The sequence below is a fragment of the Danio rerio genome, chromosome 13 (assembly GCF_049306965.1).
Source record: "Danio rerio strain Tuebingen ecotype United States chromosome 13, GRCz12tu, whole genome shotgun sequence".
Taxonomy (NCBI): domain Eukaryota; kingdom Metazoa; phylum Chordata; class Actinopteri; order Cypriniformes; family Danionidae; genus Danio; species Danio rerio.
Genome location: NC_133188.1, coordinates 44,376,114 through 44,401,806, shown reverse-complemented (window position 1 = coordinate 44,401,806; position 25,693 = coordinate 44,376,114). Strand labels below are relative to the sequence as shown.

Genomic DNA, 25,693 nt, shown 5'->3' with positions numbered 1-25,693 from the left:
TCGGTACAGGCAGCAATGAATCAAAACAATAACACGAGGCAAGGCTCAAAACACAACTAGGCTAGACAATGGAAAACATGTCATAATGTAACAAAACAGCTAACAAGACTCAACCATGTCTGTGTGTTTGTGTGCCGTAAATATGGTCCATGTAATCAGTCCTTGCGCAGCTCCAAGCTATGTGTGTGTAATCAAAGAAGAACTGGAGCAGATGTGTGTGTGCTGTGCATGACAGGATTTTTAGTTTCTATGGAGACAGGATTGTAGTCTGTGTGACATTGAATGTTCTCCAGCAATATAAAAGGTTTAGATCGCTTGTGATCGTGACAGTGCCGTTCAGCTGGAGCCCATCAGGGTGTACACTGTATTTTTAGGCTGAAGCTAAAACCGTCAGAAATATTACGCATGTAAATAAATACACAAAACAAGCCCTGTATCCTAGGATGGCAGAGATGTCAAGTTAACAGAGACACCAAATAGAATAAAAACATGCACATTTATTAAACTCTGGGGTCGATAAGATATTATTTTCTAATTCTCTCTCCAAGTGTGAACATGTTTGGTAACACATTAGTTTAAGTAACAATTGACACTATTTACTACTTGGTTGTTACCTGTCTATTATCAAAAAATTAACTGTTTATTAGCACTTATAAAGTATGATCTTATTCCACTTCCCTAATCCTATACACCTAAATCCAACTACTACCCTACTAACAATTCATAAGCAGCTAATGATTGGTTTATTTAGGTAAAAGGCTTAGCTAAAGGTTTGTAAATAGCATGAACTGTACATTAAAACAAAGTGACCAAATTCTTATATTTAAACAAATCATGGCAAAGCTGAATTTTGAGCATCATTACTCCAGTCTTTATAATTAATGTAAAAGACATAGCCGACTGTATTTTTGAGAATACTCATCAAGAAATTAAAACTTATTTAGTTTGCATTTGTCTGTCCAAGCCCCCCAAATGGCTTGGCCAAAGGCAAATGCAAAAGATAAAATACTAAATAAATAACAATAAATACAATTTAGTATTTGAATGAGTGTTAAATTATGTATTGTGGTGTGTTAATGGTTTCGAATGGTGTGTAATATTAATAATTATGCAGTAATGTTTGAACTTCAGGGCTCTGCTCTTAAATGGTTTAGATCAGGGGTGGCCAACCCTGTTCCTGGAGATCTACCTTCCTGCAGATTTCAGTTGCAACCCTTATCAAACACGCCTGTCTGTAATTATCAAGTGGATTTCAGGTCCTAATTAATTGGTTCAGGTGGGTTTAATCAGGGTAGGAGCTAAACTGTACAGGAAGGTAGATCTCCAGGAACAGGATTGAGCACCCCTGGTTTAGATCTTATTTGTCAAACAGCAGCTTTTGTGTTAATGTTGGTCAGACCTTTTCATCCTCCAGACCCCTGACATGTGGAGTTCCACAAGGGTCTATCCCTGGACCTATTTTATATGTAAATATGGGGTGGCTTTTCATTTTTATGCTGATGACACTCAGATTTATGTTGCTTTTAAAAGTAATGATACAAATGGGCTTGACTCCCTTATGAGATGTCTAATCGAGGTTAAGACCTGGCGGTCAACAAATTTTTTACATTTCAATGAAGAAAAAACTGAGCTGGTCTGGTTTGGCAATCATAACCCTCTGCATTTATTGGGTTTTGGTGAGCTATCAACTTATTAAAAACCTGTTGTTAGAAACCTTGGGTTTCATATCGATAGTGATCTGAAATTTAACAAACAAGTAAATTCAGTTGTTAAATCCAGTTTTTACCATCTATGACTTGTGGCAAAATAAGTCATTTCTCTCTTTTAATGACACTGAGAAGGTGATCTATGCTTTTATTTTGGGAAGACTTGACTATTGCAATTCTCTATATGTGGGTATTAGTCAAAATGCCCTGAATAGATTGCAATTAGTACAAAATGCAGCTGCGAGACTTCTGACAGGGACTCGCAAGTATGAGCACATATCCCAGGTTCTTTCCTCTCTGGGCTGGCTGCCTGTTAGGTCACGGATTGACTTTAAACTATTCATTTTTGTTTTTAAATCCCTAAATGATCTGGCTCCACCCTACTTATCAGACCTCTCACATGTGTATATTCCTGGTAGGGCAGTAAGGTCTCCTGAACAGTTTATTCTTTCTGTACCAAGGTGTAAGCGAAGTGGGGACCGAGCTTTTGAACTTATCGCACCAAAAATCTGGAACGGGATTCAACCCCACATCAGACATGCTCCAACTCTATCTGTTTTTAAAAAGGTTTAAAACTCCATCTTTGTTCTTTAGCATTTGCGCCTTTTTAATGTTGAGGGGTTTGCCTTATGTTTTAATTGTTATGTTTGTGATGTAGGTTTTATTTTAATTTAGTATTGATTGTGTTCAGCACTTTGGGCAATGTTGTGTTGTAAAAAATGTGCTTTATTAAAAAAAAAAAAAACTTTAACACATTAAGAATTTAAATTTTGACATGGTTACGAATCACTGATCAACAATGATCTTCTACACTCCTAATATTCTGCAAATCAATAAACAGAAATATCATAATAAAAGTTTAATTTAATAATGTTGTCATATATGGTGACACGGTGGCTCAGTGGTTAGCACTGTCACCTCACAGCAAGAAGGTTGGTGGTTCGAGTCCCGGCTCGACGTGTTCGCATACGTTTCCTGTGGATGCTCCGGTTTCCCTCACAGTCCAAAGACATGCGCTATAGGTGACTTGAATAAACTAAAATGTCCGTAGTGTATGTGTGAATGAGTGTTAATGGATGCTTCCTAGTACGAGGTTGCAGTTGGAAGGGCATTCACTGTGTAAAACATATCCTGGAATAGTTGGTTCATTCCACTGTGGCAACCCCTGATGAATAAAGGGATTAAGCCGAAGAAAAATGAATGAATGTTCTTATAATGTGCTTGCTCTGTTCGAGTTTCTCTCATAATATCTGTTGAGCATTACCTTGTGCTCAGTAATTACATTAGAGCACTGTGATAAATAGCCTCCATTCTGCATGGTTTGTGAAGCGCTGGGCCTGATCTCTCTCTCTTTTGTTTACAGCTGTTAAAGGACAGGGCAGCTGCAGGGTGGGTAAGACCACAGCAGGTCAAAACCACTTTAAGCGCTGACATATCAGTGCTGTTTCCCCTGTGAATTCTAATACACTAAGCCACGGCTTCTCCTGAAGTCTCATTTACATGCAGACACAACTGGGAAGCAACTATGACAAAAGATGTGTGTTGGAAAGAAAGATACAGGAGAGAGAGAGAGAGAGAGAGAGAGAGCAATGAATAACTGCTGCACGTGTTGCTATGCAAACACTCGGATGACAATGTAGTGAGTCAACGTATCATTCCAGAACCGAACAAGTCACAGACTATATTTTTCTTAAAAGATTGGTTGGTGCCTACATGTCTGAGCTTGATTTAATTTTCAAAGCAATCCACAGGCACCCAGCAAAAGGCAATCCACAGGATAACTAGCCAGTCAACATCACAGTTGCGTGTTAATTAACTTTACACCTTAAAACAATAAGAGGCTCTACAATCAAAAACCCACCAAACCGGTTTTTGAGAAGTACCTTTTGGTTCGCTTGTCCTTTGGCGTCTGCAAGGAATACACATTCTCAGGCAGACACAGAAGCGATCAGAAACGCTTGCAAAGTTTAATGGACATACAGTAAAACTGTGTTTATTTGAGTAATGTATGTTTGCTTTATGTTTCTGTAGGTTTTTGTGTGTACATGTTCCATGTGTTTAACAAAACTGTTATGGATAGTTATTGAGTAATAGCCCTCAGTGACAAATGAAATCTACAGAATGTTTGTGAAATACTTCATGTTTGGTATCGATTAAAAGCTAGGAACATTTCAAATGCATTGGTTTATATGAAGAAACCATACTATGAAAAGTGTTGATGTTATAAGACTTTATTTTAACCACTATGCTATCAAAGCAGCACCCACACCAGGTGTCAATCCGGCCTCCTAGAGGGCAGAATTGGGGTGTGACTCCACCCCGCACCTTATCTGATTGGACAAGTATTGTGTAGACCCAGCCTCTACCAAAGCCTATAAAACTTTGAACAAAGGAATTTCATTGTCGTCTTTTGCCGGTCATCTTTGCCAGTCGTCACCGCCGTCGCTGCCCGGACGTCGCTCTTCTCGTGCTGTGGCCGTTACATCGCCTCGCCGGAAGCCTCGTTACATCACGGAGCAGACCGCGACCTTCACTTGCTGCCGGCTCGACCCCCGATCTGCTTGTGCAACCGCTTCAACAACAAGCCATCGGGTCAACACATCCAAACTCTGAAACTCATCCTAACTACAGGAACCCAGGAAGGACTTCGAACGCCGCCTTGTCCAACATCCGTATCCCTAGCAACAGACTAAGGAAACCCCTCTTCACCGACAAGGGAATTCCATCACGTCACTGAAGTTGCTACGCTGACCAATCAGCTTCGCCGGGATTTCCCTTTGGACCAGTCAAGGAAACCAAAATTACATCAGAACGCAAGTAGCACAAACAAGGTTTCTACCCATTACTGAATCTGGTGTGAATTATGTTTAAGTAGTAAAGAATAGCAAAATTCTCTGCTTTTATGGTTTCTCTCAGGTTGCAATGCTAAGAACATAGAAAAGGCTAGAAGTTGAATCCACTCAGTCATAACTCTCCTCAAACTGTTTGTGCGTGTGTGTATGTATGTGCATTTGTTTGTTTTACGTAGATTAGTACTTTGTGTTATAGAGTAGCAATAAACTTTTGTTTCGTTTTAAGATCCGTGTTGGTGTGTTGTGTGCTTTATAAGTTAATGCCTCAGCTTCAGATACTGCTACCTTGCTTATTAAATAATTAGATACTGTTTTTATATTGTTATTGTTGGCCACGTAATAATATAATACAGAATTGCTTTACACTAAACGTTCTATTTGCTGGACAAATACTAAAGTTAAGTGTAAGCTTTAAATAATTCTATGTGAATCATGTTCGAATCTTTGATTCGAATCCCCAAAGTTTAAACATGATTTAAACCAAAGAGCTGATTCTTACAACAATAAAAATACCTGTATTTTTAACATTTTCTAGGGAAAAGTGGTCGCTGCCTCTGTAAAAATAAGTTGTTGCAGGTTTGAAAATTGATCGCTTAGAAAAGAAACAGCACAGCTCTCCTCAAACCCCGCAATTTAAGCTGTCACTCGTGTCTGCATAACACAAACAATTCTAGGTAAGTAACATTCTGAATTTTAACTGGTTGTGTGGTTTTAAACATTTATGAGATTCTTTGTTATGTTTAACACAAAAGAAGATATTTAGAAGAATGCTGGTTGCCCCATTGATTTCCATATTAGGAAAAATACTAGGGAAATAAATGGGTGTTAGCTACTAGTGTCACGATACCAGCGATCGTACTCCGTAAGATCGCTGGATTTCACTACCAATAACTTATGGACTACAAATCCGCCATTTCTGGACTACATTTTCATACATGCACTCGGGTCACACTTACACATGCTTCCTCATTTAGACTGATTACTCGCACCACCTGAGGATTGTCAGAGACTGATTGCACACACTATTTAAGCAGCACACTCACTCACTCACTCCCAAGGCCGAGTCTTGTGTATCTGTAGATGACATTACAACATGTTATTCCTTGTCTTGTTTCCCCGTGTTTTACCAAGCCTTGTATTCTTGTTCTCCCTGCCTGCCTTTTGACCTCTCGCCTGTTTACTGATTACGATTCTGGACTGTCGCCATATACCTGTTTGCTCCAGTGTTGACCTTTGCTTGCCTGACCACTGATTAAACTTGCATTTTGGATCCTACCTCAGTTGTATGTGTCACTCCCCATGGTTACAACTAGAGGTGTGAACCTACACTGGCCTCAAGGTTTCGCTTTGATTAAGGTTATCATGCCAGCGATTCGGTTCAATTTGATATCACGGTGCATTGACGATGCTTTCCATCCACAATTTTATATTTTACTCCACAGCACAAGAATTTTTGTATTACAATGTATAATTTATTAACGCATTCTCTGTGTATTTGTAATACAATTTTGTCCCTTAATACAGCAGTAATATATATGAAGTGTAAATTTGATTTTACCTACTCAAAGAAATCCCTCTTTTTGAATGTATCACACAAAACTCAAGTACATGGACAGAACAACCAGAAAAGGTTTACCTCAGAAGTCCTAAGACATGCGGTATAGGTGAACTGGGTAAGTTAAAATTGTCCGTAGTGTATGTGTATGAATGCTAGAGTGTATAGGTGTTTCCCAGTTATAGGTTGCAGCTGGAAGGGCATCCGCTGCGTAAAACATGTGCTGGATAAGTTGACGATTCATTCCGCTGTGGCGACCCCAGATTAATAAAGGGACTAAGCCGAAAAGAAAATAAATGGATGAGTTGTTATCTTTTGGATTACTTCAGTCTTCATAATAAATGTAAAAAACATAACCGACTGTGTTCTTAAGGATGCTCATCAAAACACTAGAAATTATTTAGTGTGCATTTGTTTGTCCAAGCCCCCCAAAATGCAAAAAATAAATAAATAAATAAAAACAAAACAAATTATATTAAATGCATTTTAGTATTTAAATGAGTGTTAAATTATGCTCTATTGTTTGTACCACCTCAGACAAATGGCTAAAGTCAAGCCATTTTTATGCCAGAAAAATTTTCAAACGGTGATTCATGCCCTCATAACATTACTGTAACGCTCTTTATTTTGGTATTTCTCAGTCTTTTCTCTCTCGTCTGCAGCTGGTTCAAAATGCAGCAGCTAGACTACTCTTTGGCACCTGCAAGTATGAGTCGGTAACTCCAATCTTAGCTGCACTTCACTGGTTACCCATTAAATACAGAATTGATTTAAAAATTTTATTATTCGTCTACAAAGCCATCAATAATCTTGCTCCTCAGTACATTACTGACTTGCTTTGTCCATATACCCCCTCTCGATCATTGAGATCTCAATTTACTCACCGTGCCCAGAACACGCCTTAAAAAAACGAGGTGATCGAGCGTTTGCTGTTGCTGGTCCTAAACTCTGGAACAGTCTACCAATTCACATTAGACTTTCCCCCTCCATCTCTGTGTTTAAGTCTGTTTTAAAGACCTATCTATTTTCTCTCGCTTTTGATACTCCTTGATCACTGTTTTATTGCTTTTATCTGTTAAAGGTTTCTTTTATATTCTGCTTCTCTGTTTTTAGCACTCCTATGTACAGCACTTTTGTCAAACTTGGTTGTTTTTAAATGCGCTCTATAAATACATATTGTATTGTATTGTATTGTATTGTATTGTATTGTATTGTATTGTATTTGACAGTGTGTGTAAGAAACCAAAAGCAGGTTGCCAAATATGAAGTTTAGCTATATAGGCTTCCTCAGCGCTTCTATACAAAGAGATATGAGCAATACTGATAGCATCAGTATGCTGTATGAATTTAAGCATGAGTTGTCATTGTTTGGAAGTGAATGCAAAGTGGATCTGCTTTCACAGCACAGAAAACTTCTTTTCTAGACATGCTGACAACCCGAACACAGACTCTTTCATGCCTCAACTATAACTACAGTGTTGGAGAGTCAAAATAGGTATTGTTTGTGCGCTGAACACTGGATTAGGCAAATTTGTTACAAACTTATGCGGTTTTATGAGGAAGTAACACTGGAGTTACTGGCAAGCTACTCATTTCAGGCCATTCAGGATACAGTATATTCCTTCTATTGATAGAGAATAACTTATCTTTGAAATGTGGCAGAATTTATGTGTAAATGCATGCAGAGGCACTTTGAATTCTGTCATACTTTACATAAAGAATATTGGTTTGTCTCTCAGGTTAAAACAAACCTTGATTACATAAGATGTTAATATTAGGTTAGATTTAGGTCACCAGCATTAAAGGACGATGTTATTTTGATGTCCAATAACAACACGAAATTATGTCGATATTTGGTTGATTATAGAAAGTGACGTCAAGCCAATATCTTAAACTAACATCATATTGACATCAAATACTGACATTAATTCATCAGTTAAGCATCAGCGACAGATGCTTAACATGACGAATACTCCTTTAATCTGACACAAACTGAACTGAACAGAACTGGACTCTCTTCTGAGTGCAATTAAAGTTCAGTTTGCTAGTGGCAGTAGGGCATAAGGGACATGTGTCGCATTTGGCCGTGCATGGAGAGATCAGACACACGCATGTCCCTTAATCCCAGTCCAGCTCACTTCCTTTCCCAGACACTATCCAGAAAAGCAGAGATAGAGAAGCGCAAGAATGCCACAAACACAGCCGGAGGATGGAGAAACAGAGCCAAGCGGAGGAGAATATGCATGAAGCAGAACAATGGCACAGACAGAAGAGAAGAATGAGGAGAAGAATGGAATAATAAATGAGAGAAAGGTCAGCACACAAGCCTGTGCATATGGGACGATCTGGTTAAATGGGGAAAAACAAGAATTACAGATATTAATTATGCCTGTGTAAACTGGCTGCTAATCAAACAACCTGATCTTGACTTGAAAGCAGCTTGGGGCTTTTTATAAATGTGGAAAAGCCTAATGAGAATGGGTAAGGTGGAAGAAAGGCAAGTTATCCACCATTTTCCAACAGTTTTCTGTATATATATATATATATATATATATATATATATATATATATATATATATATATATATATATATATATATATATATATATATATATATATATATTTTTTTTTTTTTTTTTTTTTTACCCATTTAATTATATTTTTGAATTGCATTATGGGACCTTGAGACTTGAAAGTGACTTTTATTTACATTTATTTATTTATTTTATTTTATTACATTTTTTTTTAGGGGTTTTCACCTTTATTGATAGGACAGTGGAGATATAGAGACAGGAAAGTGTGGGGAGCAGAGATAGGGGAAGGATCAGCAAAGGACTTCGAGACGGAAATCGAACTCGGGTCGCTGCGAGCACCTCAGTGCTATGTGTCGACGCACTAACCACTAGGCTATTGGCGCCGACTTTTATTTACATTAATAGTTTAAAATTATATATTCTGATATTTTACAGACTTAGGGACCGTTTACATTTCAATTCTAAAAGCATATGGAAAGCTTCTTTCACAATTTTCAACACACTTTGCGCACCTTTGTCCTTGCTAGGCGACCATCAACCAATTTCTCAGAGGATGGAAAAAAAAAGGTGTACAAACTATAAGGCTGATTGGTGAGTCAGTTCTTGTCATGTGACTGGCGGTGCGCTTGTGGCATTCTGAAAAGTTGAGATGTTTTTAACTTGGTGTGCCTGGAAAGCGTGAGCATTTCACGCCAGTCATGTGCCGCATCGCTCCCAATATGCGTGCACAAGCTACTTGTCTCCATTGGAAATAACAATCTTGCAAGAGGCTGTGATATAAAATATATATGTACTACTTAATTTCCCCCGTCCAGAGCAAATGCATAACTGTTGTCTGTGTGTGACCGTCTTACTAGCCAATTAAGTGAGCACACTTTTGTTCTGCCCAATCAGAATAGCGCAACCAAACTATGCAGAACTACCACAATAAAAAAAAAAAACAAAAGAAAACAAACAGGATATCGCGGGAAAGTGGGATAATGGGATCTGCTGCTTCAGAAGCATTAATAGACAAATTCATATCATAGAAAAACAGCATTGGTAATTTGGGAATATTTTGGTATTTAAGTCACAGACATAGAACAAAAACAGGTCATTTTTAAAGGCTGTCACAGAATTGTTGCCATGACTTAAAGATTATTAAGCTAAATTTTGACTACAAAGTTAAAATCGCAAATCAAATCGCAATTGCAATATCTGTCCATCAAAATCACAGTTACATATTTTCCCACAAATCGCACAACCCTAGTGTACATGATAATTGCATGAATTATAAATTCTGGTCAGTGCCTAATTTTTAAATTGCGAGGTCCCGGAACAGATCGGAGTAACAAATGCGGCATGTTAGCAGAGGAGGAGGAGGTGTCACGGACCAAGGTGATGAAAGGGGGAGAAGAAGATGTTGCCGATGAAAGTGAAGAGGGTCGGGGAGTTATGTAAGAAAGTGATGAGTGGAAGAGCGGGGCAGGGCAGGGGTGCGTGTAAGGATGGGGATCTGTAAAATGAGGTGCTGAATCAGATTTTAGAGATGGCGCATCCGGCTTGTTCCTGCACAAATTAAGCACTGCTTCTGTTAAACTATCAGTAACATTTTGCTTTTGTTAAACTGGGTACAATGAGGTGTCATTATTCTCCTCACAGTTCATCCATTTAATATTAAAAGGAAAATTTCCTAACAAATTACTTTCAGCAGAGCATGAATAACCCCCAAAACTCAAAACAAGTCTTTCTCAATATTATGTGTTAAATGTCACAGCACTGTAGGGAACATAACAGAAAATAGGAAAACACGGTGAACTTTAGCCACAGATATGCTTGCTATAGTAAGGTCACATTAAAATATCAAGCATCATTTTATTTGCATGATGGATGAATATAAAGCACAAAGCCAAACGTACCTTTGACTCACTTTGTGTATGGATTTTTGTAATGCATCTGTTAGGATGTACTGGGGTGCAGATGTACAAAACCAGTGACGAGGAATAAATTCAGTCCAAAGTGTTTGTTTAGTGCAAAAATGTGAACATTCCCAGAAAAAATATATATACAAAATTTACAGAATCAAGGTGTGTTCTGGCTATGCCAACAGTTAGGCCCAAACACACAACTATCCACACAGGAAAAAAAAAAAAAACTTCCTAAAATGGCCGTCATGCAGGAGCCATTTTATAGAGTTTGGCTCCACCCATTTTGTTAGAACATACCACATGAAAACATATACAACTTCTAAAGCAAGTCAAAAATATTTTATGAGACAACACATATGGTAGTAACATGCAACATATACTGTACGTCTCAGAATGACCTAAAAAAGTGTCTGATTAATATGTTCCATCAAAATCAATGGTTTCTTTGATTTATCCCCCTATGACATCATCTAACATGGTAGAACCCTAATCATTGGGGAAATGGAAACCTTAAAATGGCTGCCTTTCCTGCATACATATTTGGCTGTTTGGAATTGACCCAGAATGTAAGTAGGACAATATTATTTGTTTGTTAGTTTTAACCATGGAAAATAAACTATTATGATTGCAACAAAGTCTGGTGTGATTTATTTTAAATGTTAAACCAAAATATGAAATGTTAAGCTGAATAACATAAATAAACAAACAGCAAAAATGATTTTTCAGAAATAAAAGGAGCATTTCTAAATCACACAAAACAGTCAGGTATCCACACACACAGTACATTTGATGTTTGTTTGTTTTTTCAGCCGGCATCTAAATTGCGTGTATAGTGGAAATGGTTTGTGTGATTTAGTGCATGCTTACTAGCTTGCCTACATAAAAGTCAGTCACAGCCTATCTGTGACAGCAACCTTATTATCTGAAATGATTTGTTTAGGAAGTGTAACCCATAATTAGAAATGCAAAAGTCAAAATGTGGGCACATTACATAGGGTTCCATTGTTTTTATACAGTACAAACTGTATTTTCTATTGCCCAACCCCACCCTACCCCTAAACCCAACCCTCACAGGAAATTATGTACTGTTTTACTTTCTGAAAAAACTCATTCTGTGTGATTTATAAGCTTTATGAGAAATTAGGACATCAGCAATTTCACCACCTTCTTATAATACCTGTTTCATACACATGCCATTATTCAGATGTGTCATAATATGTCACAAAAACAAGTACACACACACAAACACACACTTATCATATCCTAAAACCTCCAAACAAAACTTTCTACTAATTTTTTTTACCTCAAATATTAAGTCAACCCACATATCTCTCTCAGTCTGGCCTCCGGTCTATTGATAAAATCGCAGATTATCATCACAGATGGAGCGATTGGTTGAATTCAGTCATACTAAGCATTATAATCCCACAGTGGCAGATCGGGAAATGTGGCCTTAAATAAATAAAGCTGTGCTAATCTATGTATGTTGAGGGGGAAAAAAAATCTAAAATGTCCCTTGCTTTATTTATGATGGCAATGTGTGTGTGTGTGTGTGTGTGTGTGTGTGTGTGTGTGTGTGTGTGTGTGTGTGTGTGTGTGTGTGTGTGTGTGTGTGTGTGTGTGTGTGTGTGTGTTTCGGTTGGTGTGTACTTACTTCTCACAGTGGCCGTTCTGGTGCAGTTATAAAGGATGGCAAGCTCTCCAAACACTTTTCCTGGTCCCATGGTGCACAGCTTCAGTCCTTCTTTAGTCACTTCAACCTTACCATCTAAAATAAAAACACAGCGCTACTGTAAATATCCCAGGGAAAATAAATATCTACTTAGTTAAATTAATTAAAGGCACAATTCATCGTGAGTTCAGTTTAAACAACATTAATATCTATTAGTGCTTCGTAGGGATGAGAGATAGTTCACCCAAATATGTACATTTCCTCATTTACCTTTTGCTTAAACCATGACTTATTACTTCTGTTAAACACAAAGGAAGATATTCTGAAGAATGTAAATGGGAAAAGCAGCCATCAATATCCATAGTATAAACAAAACAAACTATGAAAGTCGATGGCTGTTTTTTCCTCCAACAATTCAAGAGTTCACACTTAGATATTGCTTGACAACTGTAAGCAGGTTTGGCATGCTGTCCCGGGAGAGAACCCTGAGCTCGGAGATAGTTGAGCCCAGGGCTCCCGCCAGGTCCATAGAGCATGTGAGGGGAGTACGAGATCAGGTGGTTCTCGAGAGCTCCCCTTTTTTGTAAAGGAGAAAAGGAGTGGATGGGGGGTTTCTTCGGAAATTGAAGATAAGGGAGTAATATCTAGCTAGGCTACTTATAGTGAGTTAGGATAGATCTGATTGGCTAACTAATGAGTGTAGATAGGTGGCCAGCTGCAGTCAATTATATCACATGCTCCTTTCGAAATTAGTTTAAAAACTTCACTTATAGTATATTTTCCTAAGAAGTATAACAAGTAGAGGGAGAGTAATGAGTATAATGGCAAACTTTAATATTTTTAGGTGAACTATTGCTTAAATGGTCAACAAGACATTTGGAAAGAAATGTGAGACATGTTGTACTCTCGAAATCATAATGTAGCTATGTTTACATCCCAGTATTTTTATGCGCATTTTAGATATGGACATATAAAACGGTTGATGGAAACACCAAGATGCGCATACATTTTGAAAATGTGCATAATAAAATATGCGCATAACAGAGTAGGATAAACTCTTTATTAGGTAAGAAAAGATGTGCATTATGATTGGAAACACTTTTACTGAACAAAATGCAGGATGTGCATTAAAAAAAGTCATGTGATTTTGTTATGAGATCAAGTGGTGATGAAAATGTGTGCCAGCAGGCTGAGCACATTGTAAAACATCTGAAATATTGTTTTGGTCATTCTAAAATGCTGTAACCATTTCAGTATTAGTGTTATTATACTATAAATTACCTCCAGAATAGTCAAGAGCATCTGCGCTCTGCATCCTTTAAACGCCACCATCTGTTCTTTGCGTGTCGCTATTGTCTTCTGAGGCGGAAGTCATTTATTAAATAAGGAAAAGATTCATACTGCTTCTCCTACTGCAGTAAATTACGTACATTTTAATACTTCAAATACAAAAAAAGTATAACAAAATACACTAATAAGAATGTCTGTGAAGAATCTGTGAAGAGTCTTAATCAAATTCACTATAAAGAACTGAATTTTAATTTTAAGAATAGCCTTTGTGCTCTTGCATCCAGTATGCATATTTTAATACTAATTAAGCAAAAAGTTGTTCATTTAATATAAAATAAAAGAAATAAAATAAATAATTCATTCACTTTCGTTTAGCTCACTCTTTGATTATCAGAAGTCGCCACAGTGGAATGAACCACCAACTATTCCAGCAAAAGTTTTACACAGTGGATGCCAATCAAGCCACAACCCAGTACTGGGAAACACCCATATACTCTTGCATTCACACATTCACACATTCTTACACATTTTAGTTCCTTCAATTCACTTATACCGCATGTCTTTGGACAATGGGGGAAACCAGAACATCCATAGGAAAACCCACGCCAACACATGGAGAACATGCAAACTCCAAAATAATATCACTACAATAAAAAAAAACAGAAAATCACAATGAATTATAAGTATATAATCTCTTGAAAATTCATATATACATAAGCAACTGGCAGGGGATGACAAGTGCTGTGCCAACTGCTGCCATATCATGAACAAAAATCACATCAGCCTTCAACAGCTTTAGTGAGACTGCTCATTAAAATACACCTGTTGCTCTCTCTCTCTCTCTCTCTCTCTCTCTCTCTCTCTCTCTCTCTCTCTCTCTCTCAGAGGTGTCAGCTGCAGATGAGCTGATATGATACATTACTAGCAGAATAACAGGAAGTCGAGCATCTCTTCTCACTTTTCAACGGCAGATCACACAGGCAGGTGAAGACACGGGAGAATGAGACAGAGCCGCGCGCAGATATATTGAAAAGGTGTGAAGGACATATCAAGGTTTTACAGAGCAGAGACAGTGGGATGTGAGAACATAAGAGAGCGAGAGAAAAGAGAGAGAGTTGATGACCCTTCCCTTGATGGACTATTTAATTTATCATTAAAATTCAACTCTGGCAGAACTGGATTATGGGGCAGAATGCCTTTCAATCGGCCTTGACCTAATCAAACTTTCCCCTGCATCCATTATTATTATTATTGTTTAAAATGAACTTTAAGTGAATTAATTGAGGACATTTCTAAAAATAAAAATAAATCAACATTTGTGGACAATGGATTTATTCATTCATTCATTTGCTTTGCGGCTTAGTCCCTTTGTTAATCTGGGGTCGCCACAGCAGAATGAACTGCCAACTTATCCAAAACATGTTTTATGCAGCGGATGCCCTTCCAGCTGCAACCCAGCACAGGGAAACATCCATAAACTCTAATTCACACTCATACACTACGGACGTTTTTAGCTTATCCAATTCACCTTTACCACATATATTTGGACTTGTAGGTGAAACAGACGCACTCGGAGGGAAACCCACGCGAGCATGCAACATGCAAACTCCACACAGAGATGCTAACTGACCCAGCCGGGGCTCAAACCAGCGACCTTTTTGCAGTGAGGTGACATCGCTACCCATTGCACAACCACGCTGCCCCACAATAGAATTATTATTACAGGTTTTTTTGCATACTTGGTACAGACAGCACAGATCATTGTGTGTGCATTATTTGCTCCATCTGCCCACAATATTTCTGTGTTTATTTGCTTAATGCGTGAATATGTGTCACCACATGGAGTTCTTTGGGAAAATATAATTAGCTATTTCTATATAAACTTCTCATAATTTCCACTGAAGAGAAAGTGGCAACAGATGTTATCCTGAGTAGACACTCTTTGATTTGAATAACACACATCATTTACATCAGAGAGAGTCTGCCACCATTCACACAGTCTGACTTAATGTTGTAGTTCCCAATAATGGCAGGCTATTCTGCTTTATTTATTCACCAAAGCAAAATTTCAAATGTTCACGCATTCTGCGCTTGGTTGAGTTTTAATTTCGTCCTGGTTATGACTTCCTCAAATGATAAATCAAATGAGAACGAGTACCACATAATAGCTATGTTTCCATATGCGCATTTTGAAATATCACATACAAAATGGAAACACCAAGATGCACATACATTTTGAAAACGCACATGAAAGACTTAGGCCCAATCCCAATTCTACCCCTTAGCCCTTTCCCTTACCCCTACCCCTCATTTTGCACGTTCATGTGAAGAGGTAGGGGTGTCCCATTTCTCTTTAGCTTGAAGGCTAGGGAGAAGGGGTAAATACCCCTTCAAATGAAAATTTTTAGGACCACACTTGAAATCAAGGGGTAAGAAAATTTCCCAGAATACACCAACCGCAACGGCAGAATTGCTACACCCAGAAAAAGGGAGATCCACAAATTAGTATTTTTTGTCATTATATGTTTTAATATATTTACAACCGTGTACGTGTTTTACCATCATGCTTTAAAAAAATAAATGAAAACCTCTACATTTCGCAATCTATAATCCCTAATAATAACTCCTATATGGTCGTCCCACAACATTCTGACACTTGATGACACTTAAATACCCTATCAGAAAAGTCTACTGGCTGGGAATGGGTTTTTTACAGTGTCTGCTATAATGTTAATGTTGTTTTTGTTGTGTTTACATAGATGAACAGTGTAAATACACAGTATAGTTATGATCTTATTGCCACACTATATATGTATATATGTATATGTATGTATATGCTCTTCCCCTTCACCCTCGGTTGCAAGGGCCAAGGAAAAGGGAAGGGGTAGGGGTACAAAAATAGAATTGGGATTGGGCCAAAGTAGGATTAACTTTTCCTTTAAAGGGCACCTATGATGAAAATGATCTTTTGTAAGCAATTTGGACAGAACTGTGTGTATAGTGTGCCCACAGTCATATTGGAGTGATATACACCCAACATTAATATTTTATTTTTATAGTCTCGATTTCTGCTGCAACATTCGGATGGTAGGGACAGAATTTGGCGTCAACAACACGAAAGCATGGATCCATCCATTGTACCAACATTTCAGTCTGAAGGTTGGTGGTGTAATGGTGTGTATTTTCTTGGTCCACTTTGGGCCCATTAGTTCTAATTGAGCATCGGGTCAACGCCAAAGCCTACCTAAGAATTGATGCTGACCATGTCCATCCTTTCATGAACACAGTGTACTCATCTTCTGATGGCTTCATCCAGCAGGATAATGCACCATGTCATAAAGCGTGAATCATCTCAGACTGGTTTCTTGAACATGACAATGAGTTCACTGTACTCAAATGGCCTCCACAGTCATTAGATCTCAATCCAATACAGCATCTTTGGGATGTGGTGGAACGGGAGATTCGCATCATGGATGTGCAGCCGACAAATCTGCAGCAACTGAGTGATGCCATCATGTCAATATGAAGCAAAATCTCTGAGGAATATTTCTAGTACCTTGTTAAATCTATGAGACAACGGATTAGGGCAGTTCTGAAGGGGTCCAACCCAGTTCTAGTAAGGTGTACCTAATAAAGTGGCCTGTGACGGCTACTTTTAGCAGGAACAACACAGACACATTCTAAAGACGCAAGAGACTTTCATCTCATTAAAAAGCATAAATCATTAAGTAAATATTGTCATTAATGTGGTGCAAATACAAATTAATGAAATGGAAACAAAAGGGATCGAGAAGACTCGAGCATGAACGGGGTCAAAGTCATAAAGTTCAGCCTAGAGCTTGATCACACTGAAAAGTCATTTCAAACATGTTTTTCCCAAAGCTACAACACCCACTATCCACCACAGGAAGTAATAATGTCCAAAAGCGTGGCCTCCAGTTCCTCCTCTGACAGACACAGGAAGTTATGACCTTCGGGGTCAAAGACATTGTTGTGAACAACCGATTACATTTCCCAACACGCACTAGTGTGTTTCGTTTAGTAAAGCATGGAAAATCTCTCGTGATCCGTGACATGTTAAAAACTGACAAGTAACCCTCTATTATGGTTGCTCTGACATGGTTATTAAGCACTATTGTTCAGAGCAGCTCCTATTAATGCCCTGCAGCCAATCTTCTATTAGCCGTGATGATTCACAGAGATAAGAAGAGGAAGAGCGCGAGAGACAGAGATGTTGTTCTTACATGGGCTCTACTAAACAAACATTAATAACTTAGAGACAGATGCTAAGTGATCAAGCCGGCAGGAATGAAATAAAGCATGAAATGAAATAAAGAGAGCGGACTGTAGATAAGGCCACTGAAGACAGATATTAAATGATGGGAGATTGTCTTGTGTTTACTCTCCAGGCTCAAATGGACTCTGAATGTTGTACATCGGAGTAAAACTAAACACACCGCGGGAAATAATGCTAGGCGGGACCTGGAATTGGACTGGGAAAAGTAAAACATGCTGTATTATGATTTTAATGGGTCATTTTATTTGTGGCTTTGATTACTTAAGCAGAGGCAAGAATTTTAGATTGGTGGCAGACTAAAATAATGAGGCAGGCTGTTGGTTATACACTAACTGGCCACTTTATTAGGTACACCTGATCAATTACTTGTTAATGCAAATTTCTAATCAGCCAATCACATGGCAGCAACTGAATGCATTTAGGCATGTAGAATAAATATGGCAAGGTTTTTTGGTGCCAGACAGGCTGGTCTGAGTATTTCAGAAACTACTGATCTACTGGGATTTTCACGCACAACCATCTCTAGGGTTTACAGACAATGGTCCGAACAAGAGAAAATATCCAGTGAGCGGCAGTTCTGTAGGCACAAATGCCTTGACACACAACACGTCAAACATTGAGGCAGATGGGCTACAGCAGCAGAAGACCAGACCGGGAGCCCCTCCAACATTAGACAATAGAAGACGGAAAAACGTTGCCTGGTCTGATGCGTCTCCATTTCAGCTGCAACATTCGGATGGTAGGGTTAGAATTTGGCATCAACAACATGAAAGCATGGATTCATCCATTGTATGAACAGTTCAGATGGTGGTGATGTAATAGTCTGTATTTTCTTGGCACACTTTGGTCCTATTAGTATCAACTGAGCATCGTGTCAACGCCACAGCCTACCTGAGTATTGTTGCTGACCATGTCCCTTTCTTTATGACCATGGTGTTCCCATTTTCCGATGGCATCATCCAGCAGGATAATGTGCGATGTCATAAAGCGCGAATCATCTCAGACTGGTTTCTTGAACATGACAATGACTTTACTGGACTCAAATGGCCTCCACAGTCATCAAATCTCCCTCCAATAGAGCACCTTTGGGATGTGGTGGAACAGGAGATTCGCATGATGGATGCGCAGCTGACAAATCTGCAGCAACTGCATGATCCTATCATGTCAATATGGAGCAAAATCTCTTGTTTAATCTATGCCACAAAGGATTAAGGCAGTTCTAAAGTCAAAAGGGGGTCTAACTCAGTATTAGTAAGGCGTACCTAATAAAGAGGCCAGTGAGTGGGAAAAAATAAATAAATTAAATTAAATTATAAATGTATATTTATATATATATATTTTTACATTTATTTAATTAATTTTAATGAATTATATATATATATATATATATATATATATATATATATATATATATATATATATATATATATATATATATATATATACACACACACACAAATTATTTTTACAAAATAAAGACACTAAAAATATAAAATATATATTTAATTTTAACTAATTTAAGTTGTATAACATTTTATTTATTTATTAACAATCCATACAATCCATTTGGTTTAAAAAAAAATGACATATTATACATTATGCATACTCCCCAACTTAAGCATGATAAAGATAAATAAGATTGTAAAAAGTATTTTTAAAAAGAAAGAAAATAAAACCATAGAAGAGGAAAGAAAGACGTGACTGAGATGATGGGAACAGAACAAGTGCAAACCTGTAGACCAGTGGAATAATTCATGGGAAATTTTTTATTAAATTCAGTTGCCAATTTGCAAGACTCTGCATTTGTTATCAGTCACATTGAGTGAGCAGAATAAAAAGAAGCCAAGAGCCTACAGTAGCACCAGATAATACTAAAAGCAAAGGTCCAGTGATATCAGTGTCAAATAAAAACCAGACGTTACAATATTTACCGACATACAAATCAAAAGATATGGTTTGAAGTGCATCAAAGTGACAGATAATCACTCTCACTGCCATATTCAGTCCTGGTCTCATGGTTGTAAAGCAACTGAAGATTTAAAAACATTGCGAGAATTCAACTTTCACCCATCGACAGATTGCATTCAGGATTTTTGTATCTTTTAAAAACTGAATATATGAAGAGATTAATCTGTTTAGATGTTTGAAATGAGTCACTGCTGGAAATATGGGTTACAGCTTGAGGCTCCCTTGGACTTAGCAGTGCAAGGGTTCGGTGGTCAATCCGCACAGCTCATTCATCATCATTAAATCAGCCTGAAATATAAATTGCCATATATATGACTTGCTCAGTCTCTATAATGGTTTTCCTTTACGGTTCACATCATGAATCATTCTTACCCCGCTCTTTCAGTCATATACTCTAGAACCATTTGATTACACACTGCCAACTTCTTTTCAAATTCTAACAGTCTACAGTTTCTCTCATTGAATATAAACAGTATGACAGATTACAGAAATTAAAACACACTTACTGGTCACTTTATACAGTACCAGTTTGGATATCCTTTGGCCTTCAGAAGTGGCTTGATTTATTATAGCATCCTGCAGATTGAATAAAGTCCTGGGAATATTCCTTGGAGATTCTGGTCCTTATATACAAGATAGCATCATGCACTTGCTTCAGAGGTGTCATGATGTGAATCTCCCTCTCCACCACATCCTAAAGGTGCTCTGTTGTTTTGAGCTCTGGTGACTGTGGAGGCCATTTTTATAGTGAACTCCCCGCCATGTACAAGAAACCAATTTGAGATGATCTGAGATGTGTGACATGGCGTGTTATCCTGCTGAAAGTAGCCATTACAAGATGGGCACACTGTGTTCATAAGGAGATAGACATGGTCAGCAGAAATAACCAGGTATGCTGTAAACTGTTTTATTTATACTTAGGGCCCAAAGTGTGCTGTGAAAAATCTCCCCTCACACCATTACACCACCAGCAGCCTGTCCTGTTGATGCATGGCAAGATGGATCCATGCTTTCATGTTGTTTACGCCATATTCAAACCCAACGCTTTCAAATGCTGCAGCAGAAATTGAGACTCATGAGAGTAAGCAAGCTTCCTCCAATTGCCCAATTTGATGCACCGTGTGAACTGTAGCCTCAGTTTGCTGTGCTTAGCTGACAGAAGTGGCACTAGTGTGCTCTTCTGCTGCTGGAGCTTCAAAGTTTGACATGTAGTGCAATCAAAGATGTTGTTCTTCAGATCTCAGTAATAAGAAGTGGTTTTAGTCACTGATGCTTTTCCACGGCGTAAAAAGTGATTAGTTGACTTTAATTTTTAAAACAAACAGAGCAAACAAGTTGCTTTTAAAGCAATTAGTTGACTTGAGTAACAGTGAGTAACCTTATTGCCTTTAATTTATGAAGTTGGGATAGATATAAAAAACTTTTTTAAATAATAATAATAATAATAATAATTATTATTATTATTATTAATAATAATAATAAGTAGGATATTGTTTATTCATTTTTTTATATTTTGAAAAGTCTACTTTTACAATTTGACACATGAAAATCACTGCAGAAATGAACTAACCAGCAGGCCCATGTCATATTCAGTACAGATACTTAAAGGTTCAGGACACCACGGAGAACTTTTTTTTTTTTATATTAACAGATTTGTGTGTGTTGAGCATCAGTTAAGACAATGTTAGCACCTGTCAGCTTTAATTGTGGAGGAAACTGTATAATTTTGAGCTTTTGTCAGCTAATTTCAGCTTCCGGGTTTAAAATGATTTTTGGGGCGGGATCAAAATCGGCGACGTAGCGCAGTACTGCAAGTGCAATGATGACGCGTCGGTTTCTCATTATTGTTCATAGCGGAGTTTTCCTATCCTATGAGAAGAGCCGGCTGCTTAATTATTCATGAGACCTGCCAGACCTGCCAGTGTCAAGCCCGAGCTGAGAGACACGGAAACCACAGCACAGTATTTAGCCGTTCATGAAGGCTCATTGCATTGCATTTTTGTCGGGAGAGCAGCACGAGAATTAAAGAATGGCGGACGTTGACTTTTATCAGGAGTTTGTTCACATTCAGACACATCACTGTGCTGCCGTGTTTGCCTAAATCCTCCAGATTACCAGCAGGGTTAATGGTTAAAATAGACAGGTCAGGAGACCTGCTGCACTGAGTTTGCTGGATACGGGGATTGAGGGAGAAGTCCTCATTTATAGGGTTTACCTGAACACACATCTTAATAATGATATAAATTGTGGTTATGTGTATATGAAATTACGAATAACAAATGTAGCAGGGCATTAAATCACTGTTCATTTCTTTGCATTTTAACTTTGTAAACTATAAACTTATGTGTCTCCTCGCGGTTTGTGTCTCATTTTGTGAGCTAACTGACAACAACAGTTGTTCGCTCACATTCTCCCCTGCTGGATACGCCCACTCCTGCCCGATGCTCGCGGAGCTCCACGCCCATTAATCATGCATCTTTTGAAAAAATTCTGAAGTAGACTTTAACCGAAAGTGGGGGGTGTCATGGCCCTTTAATAAACAACCCACTATAAATTAAAAGCATTAATGTATGCTATGTTTTTGCTTTCACAAGCATTGGAGGTGTAACATAAATTCCGCTTTTAAATAATAGGTCACCTATAGCTTTCGTCATGAGCCACGGCTGTGTTCAAAATGACATTGATGTTTTCAAAGTGCACTGCGAGGGAACGTAATTGTAAACATGAAGATCGCTAAAACAGAACTGTAATGCTTTGAAACACATAAGAGAGATGACTTTAATGCTTTTTTTTAATAATTCCATGTTTAAATGTTGGAATGCTCTAAAGGAACAGGGCATAGGAGTGATAACTGGGAATAGAACACAGCCAGAAACTGTTTCTAACTACAGCTCCAGATGTGTAGCTGCAAGCGCAGAAATTTGCGACACAGTTTGCGAATGTTCATCGGAACGATAGATTTGGGAAATGGCAAATCAAAGAAGTATGTTTGTAACACCGCAACTTGCAACCTTAGTTGGCTAGCAATGGTTTTCGGAAATGCACCCCTGAATGCCTAAATGAGTTGATGCAATGTTATTGGCTGATTAGATATTTGTATAGAAAAGCAGTTGAACGAGTGCACGAAAATAAAGAAGCACTGACTATTGAAAACATAATAACACATTGGATAAGCAGTATTTAAAAAACAGAATAAATTTTGAAGAAACATTTTGTTTCATGCCATGATGAGTAATGCATGGGGCTGGTTTGGATTTCACGATGTCTTTAAATAGCAACACTTTCCAGAAAGAGTTTATATGGTCCACTTCTCCTCATAGTCAACCACTAAATGACTTTTGGAATAGTATGAAATCATGGATCAGATGCACAAGCTGCAATTTTAGAACTGACATTATCTACAGTCATTAAGCATGTCTTTATTTATTCAGATTGGGGCTAATTAGCATGGCGACTTCGGCACACAGGCTAATATGACATTCAAGGCACAATAATAGCATGGCATCATTTCCTGTCTAGGCTCTCCTATCATGAGGCCCAACTAATTATCTTAGCTGAAATGTCCCTCTTGTGTGACTGAGAGCTTAAATACTTTTTCCAGCCTCTGATATATCTCATCAACAAAAGCTTCTTATAGACAGAACAAAAACACAGACTTGCTTAATGTGATTTTGGGCTTCAAACAGAAATGCTGATCAAGTTTAGTTTGGATCTCTATTATCGATCCTCTCTGACCTTTTACTCTGAAATGGAGACCTCGGTTTTGATAAATAGATGATCTGAATGGAGGATTCCCTCAACATTAAAGGCTGAATCTCACCATCACATCACTGCTCTGCCTGTGCAGTCGATATCGTTTATTTGAGCCAGTCTCACAAGTAAATAATTCATCTTGGTAGACAGAAAGCCTGCTATGAGAAGTTTGTTTCCCTTTCTAATAGAAAATCCCAAAGGAACAGTCCTCATTCTTTCTCATCCTCTCTCTCTCTCTCTCTCTCTCTCTCTCTCTCTGTTCTTTCTGAATCCTTTTCTCTTCTCGATTAACTGCTGTTTTCTAGATTTAATTCAATTAATTTTTATTTAAAATTATTAGTGATCAAAGCCAAATTCTCTATACCAGCGGTTCCCAACAGGGGGGTTCCGGCTCAACAAGCTCTGTGGGGTGTTGCGTCATATTTGTACAATTTTTTGGCAGTTCATTTTATCCCCTGGCTGACCAAAAAAGTTGACAAATTTGTAATTCGTCCTCCACAAATACATCCGAGTCTCACTGTTTCGCCTTCAGCAGCTAATAGTAATGGCCCAAGCATACTTGACCCAGGTGATGAAGCTCCAAACATTTCAGGTCAGCGCTAGCAATACTGAAAATGCAGGAAATACCAAGATAGTTACCTGAACAATGATTTCATTTCTTTTTCTCAAAGCAAAGTGTCCCTGACCCAGCCACATGCATTTTTGTCATTCTTACTGCAAACTTATATGTGGAGGGGCCTTACAATATTTTCCATGGGCAAAAAAAAGGGGTCTCGGGCAAAAAAGGCTGGGAACCACTACTCTATACAGAATATAAGCTAATGTCCTCGAGTACCAGCCTGTAATTGAAATATGTATACATTTTCATTACATTTTATTGTAATATTAGTTATTAGCATTATTTCCTATAGTTATTTTATGTATTTTTGTGGGGAAGGTGTTGGTGTTTTGTGGAATGTTTTCATGTCATTGATGATATATTATTAGTTGTCTTGTCACTAGACTGTTCACTCAAAAAAGAGTTGCTTTAGCTGTTCTTTGAGATATAGATTATTTTGGTGCTATATATGGCTAATCTGCTCTCTTGATTGCACAATAAAAAAAAGATAAATAGAACAATAGACAGACAAAAGGATGGATAGATGGATGGATGGATAAAAAAATATATATAGAAAATGATGGGTGGATGGTTATATAGATAGACAGACAAAAAATAATGATGGATGGATGGATGGATAGACAGACAAAAAATATATAAATGATGGATGGATGGATGGTTAGTTATATAGATAAATAAAACAAGAGACAGACAAAAAATATATAGAAAATGATTGATGGATGGATGGATGGATGGATGAATGGATGGATGGATGGATGGACAGACAAAAAAATATATAGAAAATGATTGATGGATGGATGGATGGATGGATGGACAGACAAAAAATATATAGAAAATGATGGATGGATGGATGGTTATATAGATAGACAGACAAAAAATATATAAAGGATGGATGGATGGATGGATGGATGGATGGATGGATGGATGGACAGACAGACAGACAAAAAATATATAGAAAATGATGGATGGATGGATGGATGGATGATGAATGGATGATGGATGGATGATGGATGGATGATGGATGAATGGATGGATGGACAGTTATATATATTTAAGAACAGATAATAGACAGACGGAAAAATAAAAAAAAGATTGTGTCAAATCATCTTGGATCAGAGGAATATGTTAGATATTGATATATAGTAGAATGCCGGAGTAGTTCTGCATGAAAATAAACTGATTCAGTTCAGTTTAGTCTATCTGTCACTGTTGAAGTTCAGTTCAGTTTAATTCAGTTCAGTGGAAATAATGTTTAACTTAGTTGTATATGAAAATAATTGAATGTGGCAGATTTAATGCAGAGAGAAAACATTTATTTGATTAACAATAATGTTTTTATCTATAGTTTTTATTTCATCTATTGTAATATTATTGTAAACAAACATCGTAATTTTTTTACAGGAGTGTAAGCAGCCAATATCCCCTCAGATACTCGTTCTAATTGGCTTGTGCTGGGATACGGTGTGTTGGGCAAGTGCCCAATTTGTACCACAAAAGCATCAACTCTCTGGAGCATGACTAACAAAATCCCTTAATTCAA

At 37.7% G+C, this 25,693-nt stretch overlaps 1 protein-coding gene across 3 annotated transcripts in view; it reads right to left on the bottom strand.

Annotated features, from left to right (window-relative positions):
• The window catches only part of prkg1a (protein kinase cGMP-dependent 1a), a 140,784-nt gene that overhangs the window by 75,623 nt on the left and 39,468 nt on the right, over positions 1 to 25,693 (bottom strand). For all 3 annotated transcript variants that reach the window (XM_073919444.1, NM_201030.1, XM_005157058.6), the window contains 1 exon segment: positions 12,209 to 12,322. In XM_073919444.1, the coding sequence (XP_073775545.1) occupies positions 12,209 to 12,322 (114 nt within the window).